Below are 23,688 nucleotides of genomic sequence, written 5' to 3' on the forward strand. Positions count from 1 at the left end.
GACTTTGGATGGATGCTTTGTGGAGTTATCTATCTGCCTTTGTATAGTATTTGTGCAGTATTTGTGCAGGACAGGAAGAATAGATGGCAAGGACTTTCGTATTTCTCCCACTATATGGGAAAAAAAATCTATGTAATCTAGCTATGATGACACCTAATCAATAACTATATATAGCACGTACAGCAAGGTCAGCTCCCCAGCCCTCCTGATGGCTAGGCTGCCGGCCACAGCCACAAGAAGCTGCCTCTGCCATGGTTTCCCCTTCTCCTTCTCCCAGTTTGATAGCAGCAGTCAAGCCAGGCCATTCCAAAACCCATAGGCTACAGCATGCAAAGCAGACATGTAGTTCTTGGCATCCCTGCACTCCCCCCCCCACCTCTTTTTTTTTTTAAAAAAAACTAAGTTGTTGAGGCGGATGGAAAAGATCATTAGCGTGGGAATGGCCCCACCAGCAATAGAAATAGTGCAGACATCTCCAACTTTGGTGCCTTTTGGTTGAGGTGAGAGGATCCACAGCCCAACTTATTGTGTCTGGAAAGGATCCTAAGTGTTGTTGAGATGTAAAAGCCTACTCCGGAGTAATGTAATGTAATGTAATGTAATGTAATGTAATGTAATGTAATGTAATAGAATAGAATAGAATAGAATAGAATAGAATAGAATAGAATTAGAATAGAACAGGAATTAGAATAGGAATTAGAATAGGGATAAGGATACAATAGGAATAGGAATAGAATAGAATAGAATAGGAATTAGGATAGGATAGGGAATAAAATAGAATAGGAATAGAATAGAATGTAGAGGAGACAATAGAATAGAATAGAATTAGAATAGAATAGGAATTAGAATAGGGGTAAGGATGGAATAGGAATAGAATAGGAGTTAGGATAGGATAGGGAATAGAATAGGAATAGAATAGAATGTAGAGGAGAAAATAGAATAGAATAGAATAGGAATTAGGATAGGATAAGGAATAAAACAGAATAGAATAGAATGTAGAGGAGACAATAGAATAGAATAGAATAGAATAGAATAGAATAGAATAGAATAGAATAGAATAGAATAGAATAGGAATAGAATAGGAATTAGAATAGGGATAAGGATGGAATAGGAATAGAGTAGAATGTAAAGAGAAAATAGAATAGAATAGAATTCTTTATTGGCCAAGTGTGATTGGACGCACGAGGAATTTGTCTTTGGTGCATAAGCTCTCAGTGTACATAAAGAAAAAATAAATACATTCATCAAGAATCATAAGATACAACCCAGGGATAGTCAAAGGTTACCCACAAGCAATCAAAGCATACTAGGAAAACAAATAAATATAAATTGTAAAGATACAAGCAACACAGTTATAGTCATAAGTGGGAAGAGATAGGTAATAGGAAGGATGAGAAGAATAATAGTAATACAGTGTTACTAAACAGTTTGAGTGTTGTGGGAGTTAGTTGTTTAGCAGAGTGATGGCATGGGGGGGGGGGGGGAGAACTGTCCTTGTGTCCTTCTATATATAAGATAATATAATGTACATAACATTATACATAAACAATTTATATATAATGCAATGTCATGTAATGTCAAATAGAATAGAATCAGAATAGAATACAATAGAAAACAGAAGAGAACAGGACAGGACACAATGGGAAGGGACCTTTGATTGCACAGCCTCAGCCAAGCCTGCAGGAATTAAAGTCTCCTGCGCAGCCCGCCCAGAGCCTCGGATCCAAGGTTCAGCGGGCCAAACCGGGTCTGGGGGTGGGGAGAGGAGGAGGAGGAGGAGGGCATGCGAGGTCGCCTAGACGGATCTCTCCCGCTGCGTGCGCCTCTTCCTTCCCCGCGGGGCCACATTCATCCATCTGGGCTTTCCGAAAGACCGCGCCCCCCCCCCCTCTTCACCCCGCGTTGCAGTGGCTCAACTGCCCCTCCGGAGTCCGGGGCCTTGGCAAGCGGAGGGGCGGTGCCTCGTCCGGCCCTACCCGCCCCGCACCCTGCCTGTTCTGCTCTGCCTCCACCTTATCCTCCTCCTCCTCCCCTCCCCCTAGCCGCTGTGTCACTCAGATCTCTATGGAGACGGGAATCAACAGCTGAGCCTCTCCCGGACGGCCGCGCAAGCCTTTTCCTCCAAAAAGGCGCAGCGAAGTTAGAAGGCGAGCGGGGTAAGCGAGCGGGGCAACCCAAGGGGAAGGCGAGGTGGGGTAGGGAGGGACGGTTCCCAGGACCGGGGCGGCGGGGAGTGGGGGGCGCACCGGGCTTGCCGTCAGCGTCGCGGAGGGTCCTTCCTTCTGGTTTCCCACCGGGGTGAAGCGGCAGCTGCAGCGATGCGCCCTGCTCCATCCATCCGGGGTGCAGCTCCAGCTCCGCGCATCCCTTCTCCAAGCTGCCTTCTCTGTCTCTCTCCCCCTCTCCCCCTCTCTTTCTCTCTCTCTCCCTCTCTCTCTCCCTCCTTCTCTTCCTCCCTCTCTTTCTCCCTCTCCCTCTCCCTCTCCCCCTGTCTTTCTCTCTCTCTTTCTCTCTCTCTCCCTCTCTCTTCCTCCCCCCTCCTCCCTCTTTCTCTCCCTGTCTCCCTCCCTCTTTCTCTCTTCCTCTCTCTTTCTCCCCCTTTTCTCTCTTTCTCTTTCTCTCTCTCCCACTGTCTCTCCCTCTCCCTCTCCCTCCCCCTCCTCTCTCTTTCTCTTTCCCTCTCTCTCTTCCTCCCCCTCCTCCCTCTCTTTCTCCCTCTCCCTCTTCCTCCCTCTCTTTCTCTCCCTCTCCCTCTCTCTTTCTCTCTCTCCTCTCTCTCTTCCTCCCCCTTTTCTCTCTCTCTCTTTCTCTCTCTCCCTCTCTCTCTTCCTCCCCTCTTCTCTCTCTCTCTCTCCCTCTCTCTCTCTCCCTCTCTCTTTCTCTTTCCCTCTCTCTCTTCCTCCCCTCCTCCCTCTCTTTCTCCCTCTCCCTCTCTCTCTCTCTCTCTTTCCCTCTCTGTCGGCGAAGACCTTCTCTCCTACTGTCTGTCTGGGCGCCGCTTCCTTGCGCATCAGCCGCGTTGAAACCTCATCCATAGATGGCAAATGGGCAGGGGAGCCCGTCTCCCACCCAGCCCGACGCCCTCCAGAGATACTCCGGACCCCATGCCCCCCACCCATCCCCCCCGTGGATTTTGGGTGAAGGGTCCCTCGGGAGGGCGCCATGTTGGAGACAGAGCGCCGAAGCTTTCTCCCTTTTTCCTTGGCCGTTTGCAGCGCAGACAACTCGGTGACGTCATATTTTTTTTCTCTACACGGATTTCATTTGGGGATGCGGTCTTTGTTTTTGTCCCCCCAGGCTGTCGTGTAAATAATGTAATAAATAAAATAAAATAAAAGTAAATCAAAAATCCAGGGCATCTCTAGGTCTCGAGAATGGGCTTGGCTGAGTGGGTTCTCCGTTAGTGGTGGCTGGATGGCTGTTTCCCTCCGTGGTGCATCTGTCTCTCTGCTTATCCGGGCGGGTTGCTTAAGCGCGCCGCCTGGGAACCTCCTCTTTGGTCCCGCTGATGTTTCCTTGCCTTTATTTATGGTGGTTAATAGGACTGCGGAGAAAGCAAAAGAAACGTCCGAGAGAGCGAGAGAGAGCGAGAGCGCGCGTTGCATAAGTGCCCAATCGTGGCTACCGTCCCTGTCTTATTGTCCCCATTTATTCGTACCTATTTCCTGTATTCTTACTCCTGTTTATACTTAGACCTATTATCTTATAAGCGACGGACAAATCAAACAAACAAATAAAAAAAACAAATGTGCAGATTTTCATTGCAAGTGCAGGCTCAATCTGCCTGATGGTTATGCTTTTTGTTTGAGTAAACGTTTGAAAATAGCTGGCTAGCCGCTCACGGGGGCAAGGTGAGCTGAGCTTTGCCTGAAGATTTCCGCTGATACCTTTTTACAGTTGCAACCCCAGAACTAGGGACTTATCTGTCTGTGGGAAGAGACCCTGCTTTGCACTCTGGTTTATTACAAAGGGACACAACTAACATATGAAGAATGGTTGCAGGATTTGGGTTTGGCTAGTCTAGAGAAAAGAAGGACTCGGGCAACATTTGAGAGATTGCCACAAAGAGGAGGAGGAAGGTGGGGGGGTCAACTTATTTTCCAAAGCACCAGAAGGCAGGACAAGAAACTCATGGATGGAAACTAATCAAGGAGAGAAGCAACTTGGAACTAAAGAGAAATTTCCTCGCATTGAGAACAATTAACCAGTGGAACAGCTTGCCACCAGAAGTTGTAGGTGCTTTATTACTGGAAGAGACTGGACAGTCACTTGTCTGAAATGGGATAGCGTCTCCTGCTTGAGCAGGGGGCTGGACTAGAAGACCTCCAAGGTCCCTTCCAGCTCTATTCCGATTGACTGATTATTAACCAGCAAAGCAGTCATGAAACGGGATCAACAGTTGATCCAAGAACTTCAGTAAGTCAATAGACTTGAGACAGTGGTGGATTAAGGCTCACTGGTGCCCTAAGCACTGGCAAATCTTGGCGCCTCAACGAAGCCAAGCTTAGACTACATACAAGTTTTTGTGGTGCCCCCTTTGGGCCTGGTGCCCTAAGCATGTGCTTAGTCTGCTTAGTCTTAGTGGTTAATACACTACTGACTTGAGATGACCTTCTGTATATGGATCATTGCTTCTCAAACTTAGCAACTTCAAGAAGTGTGGACTTCAACTCCCAGAAACCCCCTAGTAGCCAACATGCTTCCACACCTCTTAAAGTTGATGAGCTTGAGAAAGACTGAGATGGACTATTGAGGATCATTAGGGCCACCTTTGGTCCACCCTGGGCAAAAATGCTTGGCATTCACTTTTACATCCTTCGCAAAAATTGCCAGCCAGACTATGTGAAAAGTTTCTGGTGCATTCTTTAATATCTCCAGTTTAAAGGACCAAGCAGCAAGGGATGCCAAGGCTTGTCCCAAATATGCTTTTTCAAAAGGCATCTGGATTTTCTTGGTGTTTTTTTTTTTCCTTGAAGACTTTTCATGTCTCATCCAACCAAGAATCTTCTTTGGTCCACTGACCAGGATGACTGAGAATCTCCATAGATGGTGCCAAGGCTTCTTTGCACAAAACCTTACAAACTTTTTTTTTTTATCGGAGTTGATGAACTGGAGGCAGAAGGTAAGGATCTTAGTGATGTGCATTAGACCTGTCCGGGGTTTTCTGAACATGCCTGTTGGTACCGACAACAAGCACAAAAAAAAAAAAAAAAAAAGCTTTGTTTTTGGCTTAAATCAGGCCATCTACTTATTTGCAGCATTTCCTTTTAAGCTTCAATCCTGGCTATTGGAAGCAAGCCCTGGTGTGGCGAGATGCCTTGTTTTGCAGTTTTGCACCAGCCGCCATCTTGAGACATGATCTTATATCTGGCCAGATCTCTAGAACAAAAGTGGGAAGCGGTGTTCTTTGTTGCTTCCAGGACTCTAGCTTGACCAAGAGATGAGCTCGGCAATCCAGTTGAGTAAGATCTGGTATAGGGACCCACAGTCTTCCTCACCCCTGCTAGTGGTAATCAAACCTGATCTGAGAAAATTGCTAGGAATGGTAGCGCTTTCTTTTGAATTTCTGTTCTATATTCCCAGTCCTTACAGCCAGAGGTCAAGAGTCTAAGAGTCTGAAAAGGAATATTTAAGCATCCCGTGTCAAAATGGGCTTCGGTCTATTTACACTTCAATCCGAGCAGGGATGTGTCTAGCAAGAGATACTCCATTGATTGGGAGATGCTTCTAGTCCATAATATGTGTTTCTTCGGCTTTTCATGAATCGCTCAAAGAGGGAGAAGAGAAGCTTTGTGTTGTAGCCCCTTGAGGTGAACAGGGCTGCGATTGTTTGGACTGGTATCCTCCATTAGATAAGTTTAAGTGTTTACGGGTAGCTTTGTTATTCCCATCACAGATCTAAGTCGGCAAATACACACGAGTGGAGCAGATCTGTTCATATTCATACTAGAAAGGGTCACCAGGGAGAGAGAAAAAAATATGAGGTCCACTTAGGTATCCCAAGCGGGTTAAGAACCAAAGATTTCAGGATGCTCCCCAGCTTTTTACTCATCGAAAGGTGGAGTTTGCTGGGTTGCAAATTTGTAAAAGAGATGTCAAATATGTACAGGTAAATTATCTCCATACCATGCTCATTCTCAACATAATGGGCATTGTTCCTTTGTCCTCCAGAATTACTGGCAATTAGGGAGGAAGGGAAGCAGAAAGAGAGAGAGAAGGAGGGAGGAAGAGAGAGGAGAGAGGAAAAGAAGAGAGGGGAGGGAGGAAGAGAGAGGAGAGAGGAAAAGAGAGAGGGAGGGGAGGGAGGAAGAGAGAGGAGGGAGGAAGAGAGAGAGGGAAAAAGCATATTTATTGTATAATTGTATGTGGTTATGGTTATGGTTCTGGCAGCTTACATTGACATAAACATAGACAATCTAAAAAATAAACATCCTCATGATCAAGCATAGAAAATTCTAGATTAAAAAAAATGCTTTGAGTTCTTTTCTAGGTTTAATGACTCCATTATCTCCCATGTCAAGTTTATTTTACAATATACAACTCAGAACACACGAATATCTTTCTACAGAACTGAATCTCTTTGGAGAGGCCCAGGGAATAAAGCAGTTCTGCAAAATGAGTAGAGCTGTATGCAACTTCAACTAAAATGTACTTTTCTTTTTCTGCATATATGCGCAGGTGGTGTTTTTAGAGGCTATTCTCTTTTCTTGTTAAAACAACATGAAGCTTATTTTGAGATGTAAATTACAGATGTGTTTCTTTCCCAAAACAGAAAAAAAAGCATACTGCCAATTTTTTGGCAGTCTAGGGGAAATAATAAAAATGGTATCTGAGGTTGGAGAATGACTAGCCCCCAAAATACAATTCCCATGTAAAAGGCAATATGTTTGTTAATTTTTGTCCAATTGAAAGGATGCCAGTGGGCAGGTTGCAGCAAGTTAAAACTGTAAATGCTGTATAACAGTTAAATAAAGCTAAAATTTAAAAACAATAGTCATTATCAATGTTCCTTCAAGTTGGAGAAGTTAACTAGGGCTAAGTCTATCATTTGTTGCAACACATTTTAGAAGGCATTCAGAGGACCAGCATTGCAAAATCCAAATCCATGCAAAAGATTCAAAACTTTTAACAAATTAGAATTTGAAAACATGTTTCAACGTGAGTTTTTAAACGTTAAGTTTAATGCTAACTATGGTTTGCTTTGATGAACTAAAACACACCAATGGCTTTTATTTTGCAATTACAAAATCGCAAATCTAAAATTATGCCGTTACAATTTTGCAAATACAATGAAACTACCGTGCATTTGAATGAGAACTGACTGCCAACAGAGGTACAAATGAAAGCCGGTACTGAGCTCTTCTTAACTGTGGCTTGCTTGTGATCCATCTTTGGAATCTGAAACGTGGTTTGGATTCTTCGTGGCATGATTGTTAGTGTAAACATTGGGCTTGGCCTGATGTCTGAAATGAGCTAGCTAGACTATTGGGCGGGGAAGCCCTGTCAGTGTCTGTTTGTTTACGTATCCAGGATCTTTAAAGAAATTGCAACTAGCTTAACTGTGTGAATTAGGCAATCTGCTGAAAGAATCCTGCTTATACCGTGAACAGGACTTGAGTCAACACCTTGAGCGATGGAGAAAAGGAAGGAAAGTTTGAAAGAAAGACAATAACTAGCAACCACCATCCACAATGTAGCTGATTTACTATTTTTAGTGCAATCATCAATCTGGGGATCATATAAGTATTTTTGCTCCCATGCAACAAATACAGTGTGAAGAGGAACTGCTTGCATGAGTTTGTGTGACATTTGTGTTCGTGCATGAGTTCCCTAAATATTGAAGGACTTAAATTGAATGGAGATACAATTAGATGCTCCCTTTTTTTTAAAAAAAAAAAAATGCATCTTTTACAGAACGCCTCTCCAGATCCTTGTCTGCTTTTTTGAAAACCACACAGATTTTTTTTCATGGAAATCTGTGTGCTCACGCATGCATTTGAACACACGTTCAAACATGCATTTGCTCCATGCATTTCGACATGCACATTCAAATAAAAATTCAGACATTTTTGATTAGGAGATGCCCAGAATTGGTTAGAAGATCCTCAAACTCAGAGGTGGTATTCAGCAGGTTCTGACCAGTTCTGGAGAACCGGTAGCGGAAATTTTGAGTAGTTCGGAGAACCGGCAAATACCGCCTCTGATCGGAGATTTTACAGTATCCTTCCCCTGCCACGCCCACCAAGCCACGCCCACAGAACCGGTGGTAAAAATTTATGAATTCCACCACTGCTCAAACTCCCAAAACTTTAACCTTCAACTGTCTACTGTGGACCTCACTCCATTCCTAAGAGGTCTGTAATAAGGGGCCGTACATAAGCGCACCAGCGTACCTACCGTCCGTGTCCTACTGTTCCCATTTATTCGTACTCATTCATTAAGTATATACTCATACCTGTTTATACTTATATGTTTATATGTTATGTTCATGCTTATACTTATTTTCTCATACATGCTTGACAAACTAAATAAATAAATAAGATGGATGGCTATGTTAATTTTTAAAAATCAATAAATAAATATCCCCATCGCCAGAATATGTGCGAAGAGATGCCAGAGGTAGAATAGAACAGAATAACAGAGTTGGAAGGGACCTTGGAGGTCTTCTAGTCCAACCCCCTGCTTAGGCAAGAAATTCTACATCACTTCAGACAAATGGTTCCAATAACTTTTTAAAAACTTCCAGTGTTGGAGCATTCACAACTTCTGGAGGCAAGTTGTTTCACTGATTAATTGTTCTAACTGTCAGGAAATTTCTCCTTAGGTCTTTCTGAAATCTAAGTCTGGGATCTGTAGCTGAGTTTGATGGAGCCAGAATTTGTGCAATCCTTATCTTCCTACATTTTCAGGGTAGCCATTCCCCACCTTCTGCTGCCTTTGTGTCGGTGTGTGCAGGAGTGTCTTGGTTTCATCCGTGTCAGTCTTTCACAATCTTCTCTCTCCAAGCCTTGGAGCTGGTGGTGGAGAAGCAGAGATAAAGAATGAATGCATAAACACCGCACGTGTCTTTGCGCAGAGTTCAGGACACCCATCCTCCTCCTCCTCCTCTGCTGCAACAGCATCCAAAGATCACAACCCACCCCCTAGCAACTGTTGCCAGGCAACACAAACTCTGGCCACACCAACAGCCAAACGCACACGTCTGTTTTTGTTTAATGTCAGGCTGTAACTATGGTCTTGGATCTGGCAAAATCCCAGGCTGACTGGTGCCCTAACAGGGAGAAACCTAGGGTTGCTAAGGGCAAGGGCTCAGGAGCCACAATAGGCAGCGTGATCCAGGAAAACTACTACCTTGGATAGCCTCCCTTCCTGCCTTGGGCAGGGCTGGCTCTATGGTTGGGCAGAGTGAGGCAGTTGATCTAAGACAGGGGGTCCCCAAACTTGGCCAACTTGAAGACTTGTGGACTTCAACTCCCAGAATTCTCCAGCTAGCTGGCTGGAGAATTCTGGGAGTTGAAGTCCACAAGTCTTAAAGCAGAGGTGGGTATTCAACAGGTTCTGACCAGTTCTGGAGAACCGGTAGCGGAAATTTTGAGTAGTTTGGAGAACCGGCAAATCCCGCCTCTGACTGGAGATTTTACAGTATCCTTCCCCTGCCATGCCCACCAAGCCACGCCCACAAAACCGGTGGTAAAATTTTTTTGAATCCCCACCACTGTCTTAAAGTTGCCAAGTTTGGAGACCTAAGACATGAAGCAAGGTAGCTACATGTTCCTTATATAATGCCTTTTTTTTCCCCCAGCCAAAAGTCGTTTTTTTTAGCTCACTTAAATCATTTGGTTCACTTTGGGTAACTGGCAAGCACTGGGGCCACCCCTTGCTATGCCACTCCCAGTTGCTCAAAGTCTCAGGAGACGCCAGAGAAGAGATCTTCACCCAGGACTCAGCGAGAAAATAGTCCTTCACCTAACCTGACCCTGGGCATAATTCTTGAGTAAACTTCATCCACCCCTCTCCAAGAGACTTGATACCTGCTTGCTCAGCTTACAGGTTGATGGTCGCCGCAGAGAATTCTTGATATCCAGTCTGAAGGCCAGAAGCCAGGATGAAAAAAAACCACTCATACGGCAGTTAAACCTACCGAAGAAGGCATGGCTCTTGTGGTTGTTCAGACATAAGTGGCAATCCTGGAGTGGAGTCAGAGGTGGTAATTCAGCAGGTTCTGGAGAACCGGTAGCGGAAATTTTGAGTCGTTTGGAGGACTGGTAAATCCCGCCTCTGACTGGCCTCGCCCCCATCTATTCTCTGCCTCCCATTGAGTCCCAGCTGATCGGCTGGCTCTTCTTTTATTGCCCTGCACAGGAGAACGGAGCTGGAAAGCAGGCTAGTGGGGTGGGGAGGGAATGGGGATTTGGCAGTATCCTTCCCTTGCCACGCCCACCAAGCCAGTCCACGCCCACCAAGCCACGCCCACAGAACCGGTAGTAAAAAAAAATTGAATCCCACCACTGAGTGGATTTCCTTCTGGGTTTTTTGTTTTGGTAGCAGAGGTGGACCATGGATTGCCTGGAAGCCTCCCTGATGTTTCTGCTGAGCCCGGAGAGAAACGAAAAGATTGATGCTTTTTTTTCTGCTAATGGTTTCTGCCTCCAACAGAGTCATCTGTCTCTCCATGGTTAAGTCAAGCGGAAAAGCCATTAGTTTGCTGGAAGAATACAGGGTGGTGTTTGTGTGTGTGTGTGTGTAAAAGTATATCAGTTTATCAGTGTACCGATATATATTCTCTCTATGTAAAAGCGAAAATACCACTCATGCATCATCCCCACAAACTCTCCAGAACTGTAAAGCTTACAAACCTGAAATTTGCTATGAATGTTCCTCTTTGCTTCTAGGGGCTAAGAAAGGATTTTTCGAAATGACCATCGGAGCATTAGTATTTCGTATGCTATTATTAACACGCTCTGATGCTAAGGAGTTCTACTCCCCCTCCCCACCTGAAAAAAAATATGTTCCAAATGCAAAACGCAAGCTGAGCAGAGGAGTTTCAGTTTCAGTTTCAGAAAAACAAGCATCTTTGCAGTCTCCTTCTTGCTCACACAGCAAATACTGTTTCAGTTTCCAAACAGCCCTCAATTCTCTCACACACTGACAGGATGCTAGCCAGATGAATACTGATAGATGCTGGTAGGCAGAGGGCAGATTTTTTTCCTCCCCAAAAACTAAGCCCGATCATATAGTTCCATAGCGAAGCATGGGTATCGAGCTAATATATATATATATTTGGGGCAATAGGCTGCCCAAATTTAAATCTGAAACCACTGTAAAGTCTGACCCACAGACGGACACAATACAGAAGCCTGATGATGGCAGATGAGATTCTGCTGAAACGTTGCTACAACTTTAAAAGAACTACAATGACGTGGAAAATACCGAACCAAGCCGAACACCATACATGTAAGTACCCGTGAAAACTTATATATATATATATATATATATATATATATATATATATATATATATATATATATATATATATATTGTGTGTGTGTGTGTGTGTGTGTGTGTATGTACGCATAGCTCCCAAATCAGCACCAGATGTGGCTTTTCAGTCCAGAATTTAAAGTAATTCTTGCATCATAGCAAACTCTGAGAATCATTATTATTATATAGTGGTTTTCCTGTAGAGTGAAACACAAACATTTGATGCTTATACAATTTCTGACTTGACAGAATCCATTGAATCAAAGGCGTGACAAATGTTGTAGTCCTTACATCCTACACAATTTCTGTGTGGAGGCATTACAGGTTGCCTCCTTTTCGGTCCAATATTAGGGTGTTTTTTTTTACATGCAGCTTTTTTATGGTTTATGGTTTACTTCTTTAGCCTAATTATAGATTATATGTTTTTATTTTAGTTGATACTTAAAGAAGTAACACCACCGAGAAAGAGAAGCAGAAGAAAAAAAACCCCAAACAAATAAAAAAGCATTATAAAACTGAATGAAATGGAATAACAATTTTGAGATAACATGCATTTCGCCCTATGCATTTAAGTACCTTATACCATTTAAACGCTTTAAACCATTGTTAAAATCAAGTTAATGTGCAATTATAGAAGACAATCATTGGTCTGATATAAATTATAAATCAAAATAGGGGTTATAATAATTTCTGACTGAAAAAAAATTAGCAAATCAAACTGAGGTTAGAAGAAACCCAAACTTTATGTATGGAATTATAATTAAAAATGGGTTTCCAAGTTCAAATGGATGGTTATTTTGGACATCAGAACATACAGGCCCAAGCAATTTGCAATAAGAAGCAACTGAATAACATTTTTGAATAATTTTTGACTTGTGTTTATTACTCATTCTGTTTTTGATTGCTCTTTATATAACAACTTGGAACAGAATTGCTTTTCCTTGCTTTGAGCTTCGAGGGTAGAAATGAGAAGGAAGCAGAATTAGGCTAAGCATTAAGGAATAACTTCCTAACAAAACCAGAACATTCATTCGAACGGCAGGACAGAATTCCTAAGGTGATGTGGATTCTTTTTAATGGCGCTACATAAGGCAATTCTGCCAGGAATTCAGAACTAATATTAAATAGGACCAGTAAATAATATTTCTCTGACTATGATAAGAAATGGTGTTCTGTTGTCTAAAATGGATTAATGTGGGCACTTTTACACTAACCTCCAATCCTCCATCCGATATTGTTTTTGGCACCAGGATCAAGTCTGATCCAATAGAATTATTGTATAAATAGAAAACTTGAAATCCTTCCCAGGAATCCTTAGGTAATATTTCTGAGATCCTTAATTCACTAGTTAATTGTTATAATTAATTAGTTATTTGTGTAACCAATTATTCAAACACACACAATTTCTGTTGAGCTAGTAAAATAGATTGCAATTGCTGCAAATAACAAAATATATATATATCTAGATATGTACCATTAATTGCTCTGGGAAGATCCTCCTAAGAACTATTGTAACTGCTAATTTTTAGCTTTCGTAATTCCCACCGGGCACCCACTGTTGACCTCTGAAATGAAACAAATAAAGGATTGACGAATAGGCTTTTAGCATGATGCATCTGGATCCATTCCCCAAACATTTTGCAGAAGAGCAGTTACATAAACTGGTTTGAAGAAAGTAGTAACATCAGAGGGATTTTAGAACATCTTCATCTAGTGTAGGCATTCTGGAAACCTTGGATTTCATCTTGCACAATAACTTCTCCTTGGCCCCAGTGGATAAAATATTTTCTTCTTAATTGTCTTGGGTTCCTATCAGTGGTGGGATTAAAACATTTTTACTACTGGTTCTGTGGGCGTGGCTTGGTGGGCCTGACAGGGGAAGGTTACTGTAAAATCCCCATTCCCTCCCCACCCCACTAACCTGCTTTCCAGCTCTGTTCTCCTGTGCAGGCAACAAAAGGAGACCCAGCCGATCAGCTGGGACTCGGGAGGCAGATAATAGATGGAGCGGGGCCAGTCAGAGGTGGGATTTGCCGCTTCTCTGAACTACTCAAATTTTCCGCTACCGGTTCCCCAGAACTGGTCAGAACCTGCCGAACCTCTGGTTCCTATCGATTAGAAATAATGTCCGTGTTTTGATATAGTTTCCATTTAATATTTCAGTAATTATATAAGTGAAATTGTGCTGAAAACTGTTTGAAAGGTTTAGTTAATTTCCAGAGAGCAGCTGCTAAAATTCATCCTCGATATAGTTATGTGGTATCGTTGCGTATTAATTTGTGCAGGAGGCTTGCTCTTCTCTGCTTCTGAACCCAGTTTAGAATCCCTGTGCATTCTCCTTTCCACTAAAATACTTGGAATCCAAATTTCTGAAGGAAATGACTCTTTGCATGAAGACCAGGAAATCTGGCAACCATACAGCCCTTTATCTGGAGTGATACAGATCTGCTTGAGCAAGAGGTTGCATTAGATCAGGGGTCCCCAACCACCGGTCCGGGGACCGGTACCGGTCCGCGGAACAAGTCCTACCGGGCCGCTGGTTGCTGGGCGCCGCCATCTTTTTGATGAAAAAGTGCTTCCGGTGAGCTTTTCCGGGTAGAAAGCTCACCGAAGCACTTTTCATCAAAAGATAGCGCAATGCTCGGTGAGCTTTTCCAGGTAGAAAGCCATTTCTACCGGAAAAGCTCACCGGCTTACTAGCGCCGCCATCTTTTGATGAAAAAGTGCTTCCGGTGAGGTCACCGGAAGCACTTTTTCATCAAAAGATGGCGGCGCCCAGCTGATGCCGGTACCGGGCCGCGGCATAAAAAAGGTTGGGGATCACTGCATTAGATGACCTCCAACTCTTATTCTGTAATTCTGTAATACCAGGACGATAAGGCGGGCTGCTGCCCGTTCTTATCTCTTGAGGTTCTCTTCTTCTCTCTTTCTCTTCCCCTTCTCATGTCAGGCTGTAGAGAAAGGAGGGAATCTACTTTCAAAGGGATTAACTGAATGCAAAGGGATTTTGAAATTAAGTCCAATGGCCACATATTTCCTATTTTGTTGTTGTCTTTGTGTCTCACCTTTTCTTTGAGAGCTCAAAGACTTATTTTATTCCCACAATACTAACCCTGTGAGAAGGTTTCGATGGTGATGGACTGATTGCCCCAAAAGTCACTCCGTAAGCTTCATGACCAGTGGAGAGATTGAACCTGAATTTTTCTATCTTGAGCCTTAACCCAACATATTAGACTATCCTGTGGCTCAAGGTTGCCTTCTCCTGGCCTTTAAACCCAACTGGGGTGGAACTGGAAGTCCATAAACACCTGGAGGGCATTGGGTTGCCTCTGTCCCCCAATCATCTAGATCAAGGGTCTTCAAACTTGGCAAGTTTAAGACTTATGGGCTTCAACGCCCAGAATTTCTGAGCCAACATGGCTGGAGGAGGAATTCTGGGAGTTGAAGTCCACAAGTCTTAAAGCTGTCAAGTTTGAAGACTCCCTGATCTAGATGTTAGTTCATCTCCCATAGCTACAACCTGTATCTCAACCTGTTCCTGTGTTTTGAAAGGGCACCATGGCAGAGAGTACAGACATGGAATCCTTGCAGGAAAGCTTCCGGAAGTTCGCCATCTACGGAGACACCAAAGCGACGGGGTTGGAAATGAATGGCAAGAACTGGGCCAAGCTGTGTAAAGATTGTAAGGTGATCGATGGAAAAGGGGTCACTGGCACAGAGGTGGACATCGTCTTCAGCAAGGTGAAGTAAGTGTCTCTTTTGGGTTGGCTTCTTGGCAGGGCTTCATTCGTGAAACGGCAGAGCTCCGAAATGGAGAGCCTTCAGACATATGTAGGACACTCCATCAAAGCATATTATCACTTTATTTTAAAGTATTTATGATGCATTGTTTTTTTTCCCTTCTAGACCAGTGATGGCTCACCTTTTTGGCACCAAGTGCCCAAAGCGTGTGCGCGCGCACCCCCAAAATGCAATACGCGCACATCTCCATGCATGCACCCTACCCCTATGTATGCTTCCAACTGTGCATGCGTGTGCATCCCCCGCACAAGTGCCCCTCCCTCCCACGTGTGTGGCAGAGACCCAAAGACCAGCTGGCTGGCGGGAGGCGCACACACACACATGCATGGCACAGCTGAGCTGGGATGATGGCTTGTGTACCCATAGAGGGGGCTCTGCGTGCCACCTCTGGCACGCATGCCATAGGTTTGCCATCATGGTTCTAGACCCTCTATACAGCATATCCTAGAGCAGGGGTGTCAAACTTAAGGCCCAGTGGTGGTATATTCAGCTGGTTTGCACTGGATCGGGCGAACCGGTAGCAAGGATTTGGCCTGTGGGTCATCGAACCGGTAAGTTCTGGCTGGCCATGCCCCCGACCCAGTTGCCTGGTCGCCGCTGGCTCACTTGCCCCGCCTGATGCTCGCTCACCCCGCCTGCCTGACGCTGGCCCTTTAAGGTATTTCTTTCATTTTTTTTCCTTTCCAAAAAATCAACTGTTCATATGATCAACTGTGTTGGGATTCCCCTTGCTGAGGCCCAGGAAGGCAACCTCCATTTTTTGCCTCCCTGAGGGCCAGAAGAACCTTCTGGAAACCCCCCAGAGGCTCCTCTGAGGCCCAGAAGGTCCAAAAAACAGGTGGGGAGGGTGGCTGCAAAAAAGCAAAAAAAAAAGCAAAAAGCCATGCCCACCCAGTCACATGACCACGCCCACCAAGCCACACCCACAGAACCGGTAGTAAAACAAAATTGAACCCCACCGCTGTCAAGGGCCATGGGCTTCATAGATCTGATTGGTGGGCTGCTCTGGAAAGAGTGAAGGACCGGCCCACGGTGCCTCTGCCAAAGACAACGGAGCTCGGGAGGGCCAAATGCGAGATTCTCCCAAGATTCTCCGTTTTCACTGGCAGAAGGTGGTAGGAAGCCATCGCAGCCGAAAACGGAGCTTGGGAGCCCGTTTTCACTGGCAGAGCGCTTGAGCCGCCACAGGCGTCCCGGACATTCATGGCATTGAGCTGGCCATGCGGCCACCCCAGTCACACCCACCCCAGCCCCCAAGGTCAAACACAACCCCGAATGTGGCCCTCAATGAAATCAAGTTTGACCCCCCTGTGCTAGAAGCCCCTGCCCTCAAGGGAATTCCATCGAGAGGGATCCTGAACTTTTTCAGGGGTGCGTCCTTTCTGGGAAACCGTTTGTCCGTACACATCTGGACCAGGGGTGGATGCGACCGGTTCTGCCCAGCTCTATAGAGCTGGTAGCTCTGAAGAGCGGCAGACACTGAACCGGTTCTGTGTTTGCTGCTGTTTGGCCCACCTGCCAGCCGAGGCTCTTACCCATCCTTTATTTCCTGCTTTTTCAACCTCAGCTGCTTGGCGCGGCACAGCTGAGGTTGAAAAAGCAGGAAAGAAGAGGCTTTTCAAACACTGCGCACCTGCACACAGCGCTTTTTAGCTGTCCGAGCGGCACAGCTCAAGGTTTTTTTTTACACACATGCGTGCACATGAAGTGCACATGCGCATGCAAGACATTGTCACCAAACTGGTAGTAACACTGGTTGAATCCCACCCCTGATCTGGACCAAGAGCCAGTTTGGTGTAGCGATTAAGGCACCAAGCTAAAAACCAGGAGGCGGTGAGTTCTAGTCCCACCTTAGACTCAAAGCCGGCGGGGTGACCTTGGGCCAGGTATTCATTCTCAGCCCTTAGGCAGCACCAACCCCAAACCGCTTCTGAAAATATAGCTTGCCAAAAAAAATTCTGCCAAAATTTGTCTAGGCAGTTGCCAGGAGTGGCAACACGGACTTGAAGGCGCACAACAAGCAAACCTTTGGACTACAACCACCAACTCTTGCTAAGTGTTCTTGGGATGGCTCTTTAAAAAAGCATTTGGAAGAGGTTGAGATTAGCCGGTCTCTGCTGGGTGTCCCTGAGACTGTTTTTGAGATGATAGGATGGCGTATTGTTTGAAGGTCTTGATGATTGCCCGTGACTCTCCGGAGCCTACAGCCACTGTGCAACATAAACATTCCAATAAATACAAATAAATCTCTGTCTCTCTCTCTCTCACACACACACACAAACCTCACCCAGTTTCCCTGGCTGAATGCCAACTTGGACTTGGCACAGCTGAGAGCCACATCTGCACTTCTGAGAAGACCAAATTGTTCTGATTTGATCCAAAGTATTGGCAGAATGTCTTTTGCTACTACTCCTTTGGCTCAGCGTCAGCTGTTGTTTCAGAGGTGAAGTCCTTAGTTTTGGCAGAAAACATAGCTTAGTCTGCTGGCTTTGTTTGTTTGTAAAGGAAAGGCCTTGATTACAGAAACAAATTGTTTAATTGGAGGGAGGAGAGAGAGAGAGAGAGAGAGAGAGAGAAAGTAACAGAGAGAGAGGGAGAGAGAGAAGAGAAGAGAGAGAGAGAGAGTGAGAGAAAGTAAAAGAGAGAGAGAGAGAGAAAAGGGAGAGACAGAAAGAGAGAGAGAAAGAGAAGAGAGAAAGTAAAAGAGAGAGAGAGAAAGAAAGGGAGAGAGAGAGAAAAGGGAGAAAGAGAGAGAGAAGAGAGAGAAAAAAGAAAGTAAAAGAAAGAGAGAGAAAGAGAGAGAGAAGAGAGAGAAAGAGAGAGAAGAGAGAAAGAGAGAAAGAGAAAGTAAAAGAGAAAGAGAGAAGAGATGAGAAAGAGAGAAAAGAGAAAGAGAAGAGAAAGTAAAAGAGAGAGAGAAAGATAGGGGGAGAGAGAAAGAAAGGGAGAAAGAGAAAGAGAGAGAGAAAGTAAAAGAAAGAGAGAGAGAGAAATAAAGGGAGAGACAGAAAGAAAGAGAGAAAGAGAGAGAGAAAGAGAGAAAGAAAGAGGGATAGAGAGAAAGAAAGTAAAAGAGAGAGAAAGAGAGAGAGAGAGAGAGAGAAACTGAGGGAGGGAGGGAGAGATAGGGTTGGGATTGAAATCTTCTCAGATGGTCATCAGAACTTCAGAACCAGGTTGTGAAGATCCCCAACTTTGTAACTTTGAATGATAGCTAAGTGGCCGAGAACTACTTGTACTTATCCCACCCAATCCAGCTGAAGGGACATGCTACTGGAGTCATTCGCTGAGTGTTATCTGGCACAGCTCAGGTGGAGGTCCTTTTCCATCATGGTACCTGCCCTGAGGAACATCATGCCATTTGAGACTAGGTTAGCCTTAAAATCAGCGGCATATAAAGAAAATCAATATAAAATGTGCTACAAGTGGTATCTAGCCCCTTCTAGATTGGCTAAAACGTATCCCAATTTAAGCCCAAATTGTTGGAAATGTAAGCAATTACAGGGTACCTTCTTTCACATATGGTGGCCATGTCCAAAAATTAAGAAATATTGGACCAAAATGAAAATGGTTAAAGGAAATTACGAAAGTCCAAATAGAATTTAAAGCAGAATTATCTCTCCTGGGAATTATCAAAGGGAATAATACGAAAGAGATAAAATATCTAATTCTGCATATAATTAGAGCAGCGAGATTAGCACTTGCACAACGTTGGAAAGGAGATTCTATGCCGACAGATAGTTTAATTATCCAAAAGATTTTTGATTGCGCGGAAATGGACAAACTTACATTAGAATTAAAAGAGAAGGAAGAACTCAGATTATTATACCATTTGGGAAAATTGGTATCATTGGATAAATAATAGAAACAAGCAATTAAATAAATAAGGAATGTATAATTTAGAAAGATACAGATATATATATTGTTGGAAATGTAAGCAATTACAGGGTACAGGGTATATATATATGAACAATTGAAGTATAAAATACACACTGGAATAACAATTGAAATATAAGCACTATCAAAATGGATTGTAATATACACAACACTTTCATTTTAAATATTTGTATTGTATTTTGTATTGTAATGTTTTAAATTTTCAATAAAGGTTATTAAAAAAAGAGAGAGAGAGAGAGAGAGACTAAGTTAGCTCTGATCCAGCTAACCTTTCACAAGACCCTAAAAACTTGCTTTTCTGCTCAGATCTGGGATTCCAGAACCGTAACAGAGGCTTTTTCTTGGCTTTGTTGAAGGGTAATTTTATGAAGCTGGGCTGTTATCTTTTTTTTTTTTTAAATTTTATCTGACGTTATGCATTTTATGGGATTTTAAAATCTATTCTATTGTAACCCTGCCAGAGTCTTTTATGTGAGATGGACATAAATCAGACAAATAAATATGATTTTTAAGTGCAGGGATTGTCCTCCTGACAGGCGCGGTACTCTTGCCTCCAAAGAGAACTCGCTCACCCTTCCCAGATACTATTTATATTCAAAGAAACCAGACCACAGGTTATAAAACGCACGTATCCAAAATAAAGAAGCAAACAAGTAACACACACACACACACACGCCCCGGCCTTGAAGCATACGCAAGATGGCCACAATTCTTGAGGAGTCACCCGAGACGAAGCCCCACAACCCTTTTCTCTGGATATAAATGCTCAGGAAAACCCGCTTTATTTTTTCTGCTGGGCATCAAAAAGGGGCAGAGGGCAACCAACCAGAAGGGGATCCTTTCCTGCCAGTCGTTTGTGAACCCTTTGTTCCCCTGGTGTTTAACAGAGCCAAATCGTCCCGGGTCATCAGTTATGAGGAGTTCAAGCGGGCCTTGGAAGAACTGGCGCCAAAGCGCTTCAAGGATAAAAGCAGCGAAGAGGCTTTCAAAGCCACCTGCCAACTGGTGGCAGGCCGAGAACCAACCAACCTGGGCATCACTGTGAGTCTTGCTCCTGGCAGGGAGGGAGGGAGGGGAGGGGAAGGAAGGAAGGAAGGAAGGAAAACAGAAAGAGGGAGGGATGGAGGGATGGAAGAGGACAGCAAGAGGGAAGGATGGGAGGATAAAAAGAAGGAAGGAAGGGAGGATGAAGAAAGAGGGATGGAAGGAAGACAGAAAGAGGGAGGGAGGGAGGGATGAAAGGAAGGAAGGGGAGAGAAAGGGAAGGATGGAGGGATAGAAAGATGGAAGGAAGGAAGGAGGGATACAGAAGGAGGGAAGGGGAGGGATGGAAGGAAGGAAGACAGAAAGAGGGAGGGATGGAGGGATGAAAGGAAGGAAGGGGAGAGAAAGAGGGAAGGATGGAGGGATAGAAAGATGGAAGGAAGGAAGGAGGGATACAGAAGGAGGGAAGGAGGGATGGATGGAAGGAAGACAGAAAGAGGGAGGGATGAAGGGATGGAAGGAGACAGCAAGAGGGAAGGATGGAGGGATAAAAAGAAGGAAGGAGGGATACAGAAAGAGGGATGGAGGGATTGAAGGAAGGAGACAGAAAGAGGGAGGGATGGAGGGATAGAGGGAAGGAAGGAGGGAAGGAAGGAAGGAAGGAAGGAGGGAAGGAAGGAAGGAAAAATGATCCCATAGAAGTCAAGAGCCATGAAAATTAGCCTATGTATCGCAGAAACAGGAGATGGGCAGGTTCTAAGATTTGGAGGAATGTTACATTGGTGGTTTGCTGGGAATTTTGGGAAGTGCAGTGCATCCATGGAAACTTGGCAGAATAATAAATAAATACATAAATAAAGGGAGAGAGGCAGAATTACCAGTGTGGCCTATATTTATTGGCTAAACTCTACATGACTTGCTTTTTACAGTGGGCAAATAGTGGAGGAAATAATCAAGGTTTCCCTTTATTTTCCTTTTCCTGGATGGGAGGTTTTTCTTTAAATCCATATTAAGTCTTTTAGAAGACACAGAACTGAGCATAGGGTCACCTAATCCAACCCTCTGCAGTGTGCAGGAGAACCAGCCAAGCCACCCAGGAGAGGCAGATGTCCAGCTTCTTTGAGAAACCTCAGAGTTGGAGAACCTACAACTTCCCGTATGTTGTACAGATCAGGAAGTTTTTCAACGTACCAAAACAAAATATAAGTGGCTGAAGCTTACTAGGTTGTGTAGGGTCTCCCTGTATCAGAATGGCGGGAAGCCCCTCTTCCAATGTTTAGCAAGTACAATATTGAACAATCTGAGCCCCCAGGTGGTTGGGGGCAATATGCTGACAATGTCAACTGCTCAAAGAGCGCTGTAAGGCATTATGAAGCGGTACATAGGACCAAGTGCTACTTTAATTGCTATGCGTAGGCTTGGTTAGAAGACTTTGAGGAAGGCCATGAAGAAGAAAAAAAGGTCCAGGATGGCTTACAGCCTTTGGGGTGTAAGGTTGCCCACCATGTCTTCTTAGATAGGTTCAAGAGTGTCAAGACTCCAGAGTGTCAGGGATGGTAATGGCGGGTTGGGCGTTGGTCAAAGATGGATCCCGAGCTCCACCTTGTCTTTGTGATTTCCAGAAAGCCAAGAGTGTAGGGGCTGTGGAGAGGCTGACAGACACCTCCAAGTACACTGGATCCCACAAGGAACGCTTCGACGAGACCGGGAAGGGCAAAGGAAAGAGCGGGCGGGAGTACATCGTAGACAACAGCGGCTACGTAGCGTCCTACAAGAACGCTGGCACCTACGACGCCAAAGTGAAGAAATAAAGGCCGCCGTCGCAGCCTGTGCTGAAGAAGGGGGCGTCCCAGTGACATACCATCTTGTATTGGGGTGGGTGGGGGGTTATTGCTGGGCCTGCTCCCGGGTTCTGAGTTGCGAAATGGAAGGGTTGCTGCTGTTCTCCATCTTGGCCTGGCCTTTTGCTTCCCATACCCTCCAAGTTGCATCTGTAACACCCCCTTGCCTCAGATTGCTATCCCGGGGCTTCCTTTCCCCCTCAACAGCTTCTCAGGCTTCCCACCCATTCGCTCAGGTGAATCTTCAAGACTAAATATGGCTCTTCCCGGGGAATCTTGCTTGGGTGGAACTTATGCTTCTCGCATAGCAGCTGTTAAAAGGCACCAGGGGTGCGTGAGGGAAACCGAGTGGCTGCCTACCCCACAACTCACCGACCTCTGAGAAGGCCTCAACCGCCTTGTCTGTGTTGTGTCAGTACTCAAATCCTCTCGCCTAGCCTGTAACCTGCCCTGGGTTGGACTGCAGCTCCCATTGTCCATAGCCAGTGGCACTCTTGCCTGGCATAATGGGAGTTGTAGTCCTGCACCTCTGAAGTGCGACTGGTTGGGGAATCCTATCCTCTGGCATCATTTCACCGCTTCTGAGCTTTATAAGTCGAGCTGTATATGAATAAAGCACTACTAAATATATTCCTCAAATTACCAGAAACCGCTGTCTTGTAGATCCTGTTCTCCTCACACATTCAGTGTGTGTGTGTGTGTGTGTGGGTGGGGTGGTTATGGCTCTCTTTCTGTGTTGCTGAAGCATGCTTGGGTACACTAAACTGTGGTTTGTTCAGCCATGCTTATCCAGTGAACTCCTGCTGGCTGGGATGTAGGAATATATGAAGCTAAACCCGCCCCAAACAGCCTAGGTTTTGGTGCAGTCACCTGTCAGGGTTCCAGCGATTGCCCTAATTAAATCATGAGCCTCAAGCCAAGCTTCAAAATAATTCAGAAGATTTATTAGGAGCAACATGTTGGCATTAACCTAAATGAAGCCGACTTTAGCATACGTAATTTACAATCACCTGCGACCCTGATTTTCCCCTCCCTCCTGGGTGTATCATAAATCAGATTCTCCAATGGAGCATGTTCAGAGGCTGGGTGTCATCAATCATGTTCTCCAATGAAGGATTTTTGTGGGCAGAAGATCCGGTAGCCTAGCTACAATCTTTGTAAGATAAGGGTGGAATGTACTTCTAGTTTTAAACTGCTGCCCTGCTCCCAGCCCCCTTGTTTATGGCAACTCAAAAACAGGGATAGGAATGCTTTACGAGTTGACATCACCATCTTTCAGCCTCCTTAAGGTCTTGGGCTCCAGCAATATCGGAAGGCCACAATTTGATGTGTGGGTTTGCACATAATAATTGGATTATAATACAGCAGGATAAGCCAACTGGGCTATACTGGGCCCTTTCCAGGATTGTTCCTGTTGTGAGACCCCTGAGGTTGAGGCTGTCATCTCCTCCTCTCTGCCGTGTTGTGACTGCCCCTACCAAGAAAACTTAGCTGGCATCTCCATCTCTTGCTGTTGAGCTATTTCAGGGTCCTGGAAAAGGTAGAAAAATATTGGGGCAGTTGTTTTGTTGCCAACTTCGAATTCCCTGCCTCTCTCTCTCCCTCTCTCTCCCTCTCCCTCCCCCTCTCTTCCTCTCTTTCTCCCTCCCTCTCTCTTCCTCTCTTTCTCTCTCTCTCTCTTCCT

At 44.8% G+C, this 23,688-nt stretch overlaps 1 protein-coding gene and 1 long non-coding RNA gene across 2 annotated transcripts in view; one reads left to right on the top strand and one right to left on the bottom strand.

Moving 5' to 3' along the window:
• LOC148129833 (uncharacterized) overlaps positions 1-23,688 on the bottom strand; it is a 304,663-nt gene that overhangs the window by 15,973 nt on the left and 265,002 nt on the right. The gene's annotated exons all lie outside the window — the stretch shown is intronic.
• TPPP3 (tubulin polymerization promoting protein family member 3) lies at positions 1,763-22,653 on the top strand. Its single transcript, XM_087971588.1, has 4 exons — positions 1,763-2,156; positions 15,034-15,227; positions 20,067-20,220; positions 21,786-22,653. Exons 2-4 carry the CDS (start codon positions 15,040-15,042, stop codon positions 21,972-21,974), a joined length of 531 nt encoding a protein of 176 aa, XP_087827714.1. The 5' UTR covers positions 1,763-2,156; positions 15,034-15,039; the 3' UTR covers positions 21,975-22,653.

The sequence above is a fragment of the Notechis scutatus genome, chromosome 9 (genome assembly GCF_049901735.1).
Source record: "Notechis scutatus isolate UNSWTSFEM ecotype Mainland chromosome 9, rNotScu1.2, whole genome shotgun sequence".
NCBI lineage: Eukaryota > Metazoa > Chordata > Lepidosauria > Squamata > Elapidae > Notechis > Notechis scutatus.

What these genes read in the sequence shown, in the direction of transcription:
- TPPP3 (XM_087971588.1), top strand. Translation starts at nt 15,040, where the DNA reads ATGGCAGAGAGTACAGACATGGAATCCTTGCAGGAAAGCTTCCGGAAG. An exon ending in ATCGTCTTCAGCAAGGTGAA is followed by an intron (nt 15,228 to 20,066) that starts GTAAGTGTCTCT and finishes GGTGTTTAACAG; the next exon opens with AGCCAAATCGTCCCGGGTCA. An exon ending in CAACCAACCTGGGCATCACT is followed by an intron (nt 20,221 to 21,785) that starts GTGAGTCTTGCT and finishes TGTGATTTCCAG; the next exon opens with AAAGCCAAGAGTGTAGGGGC.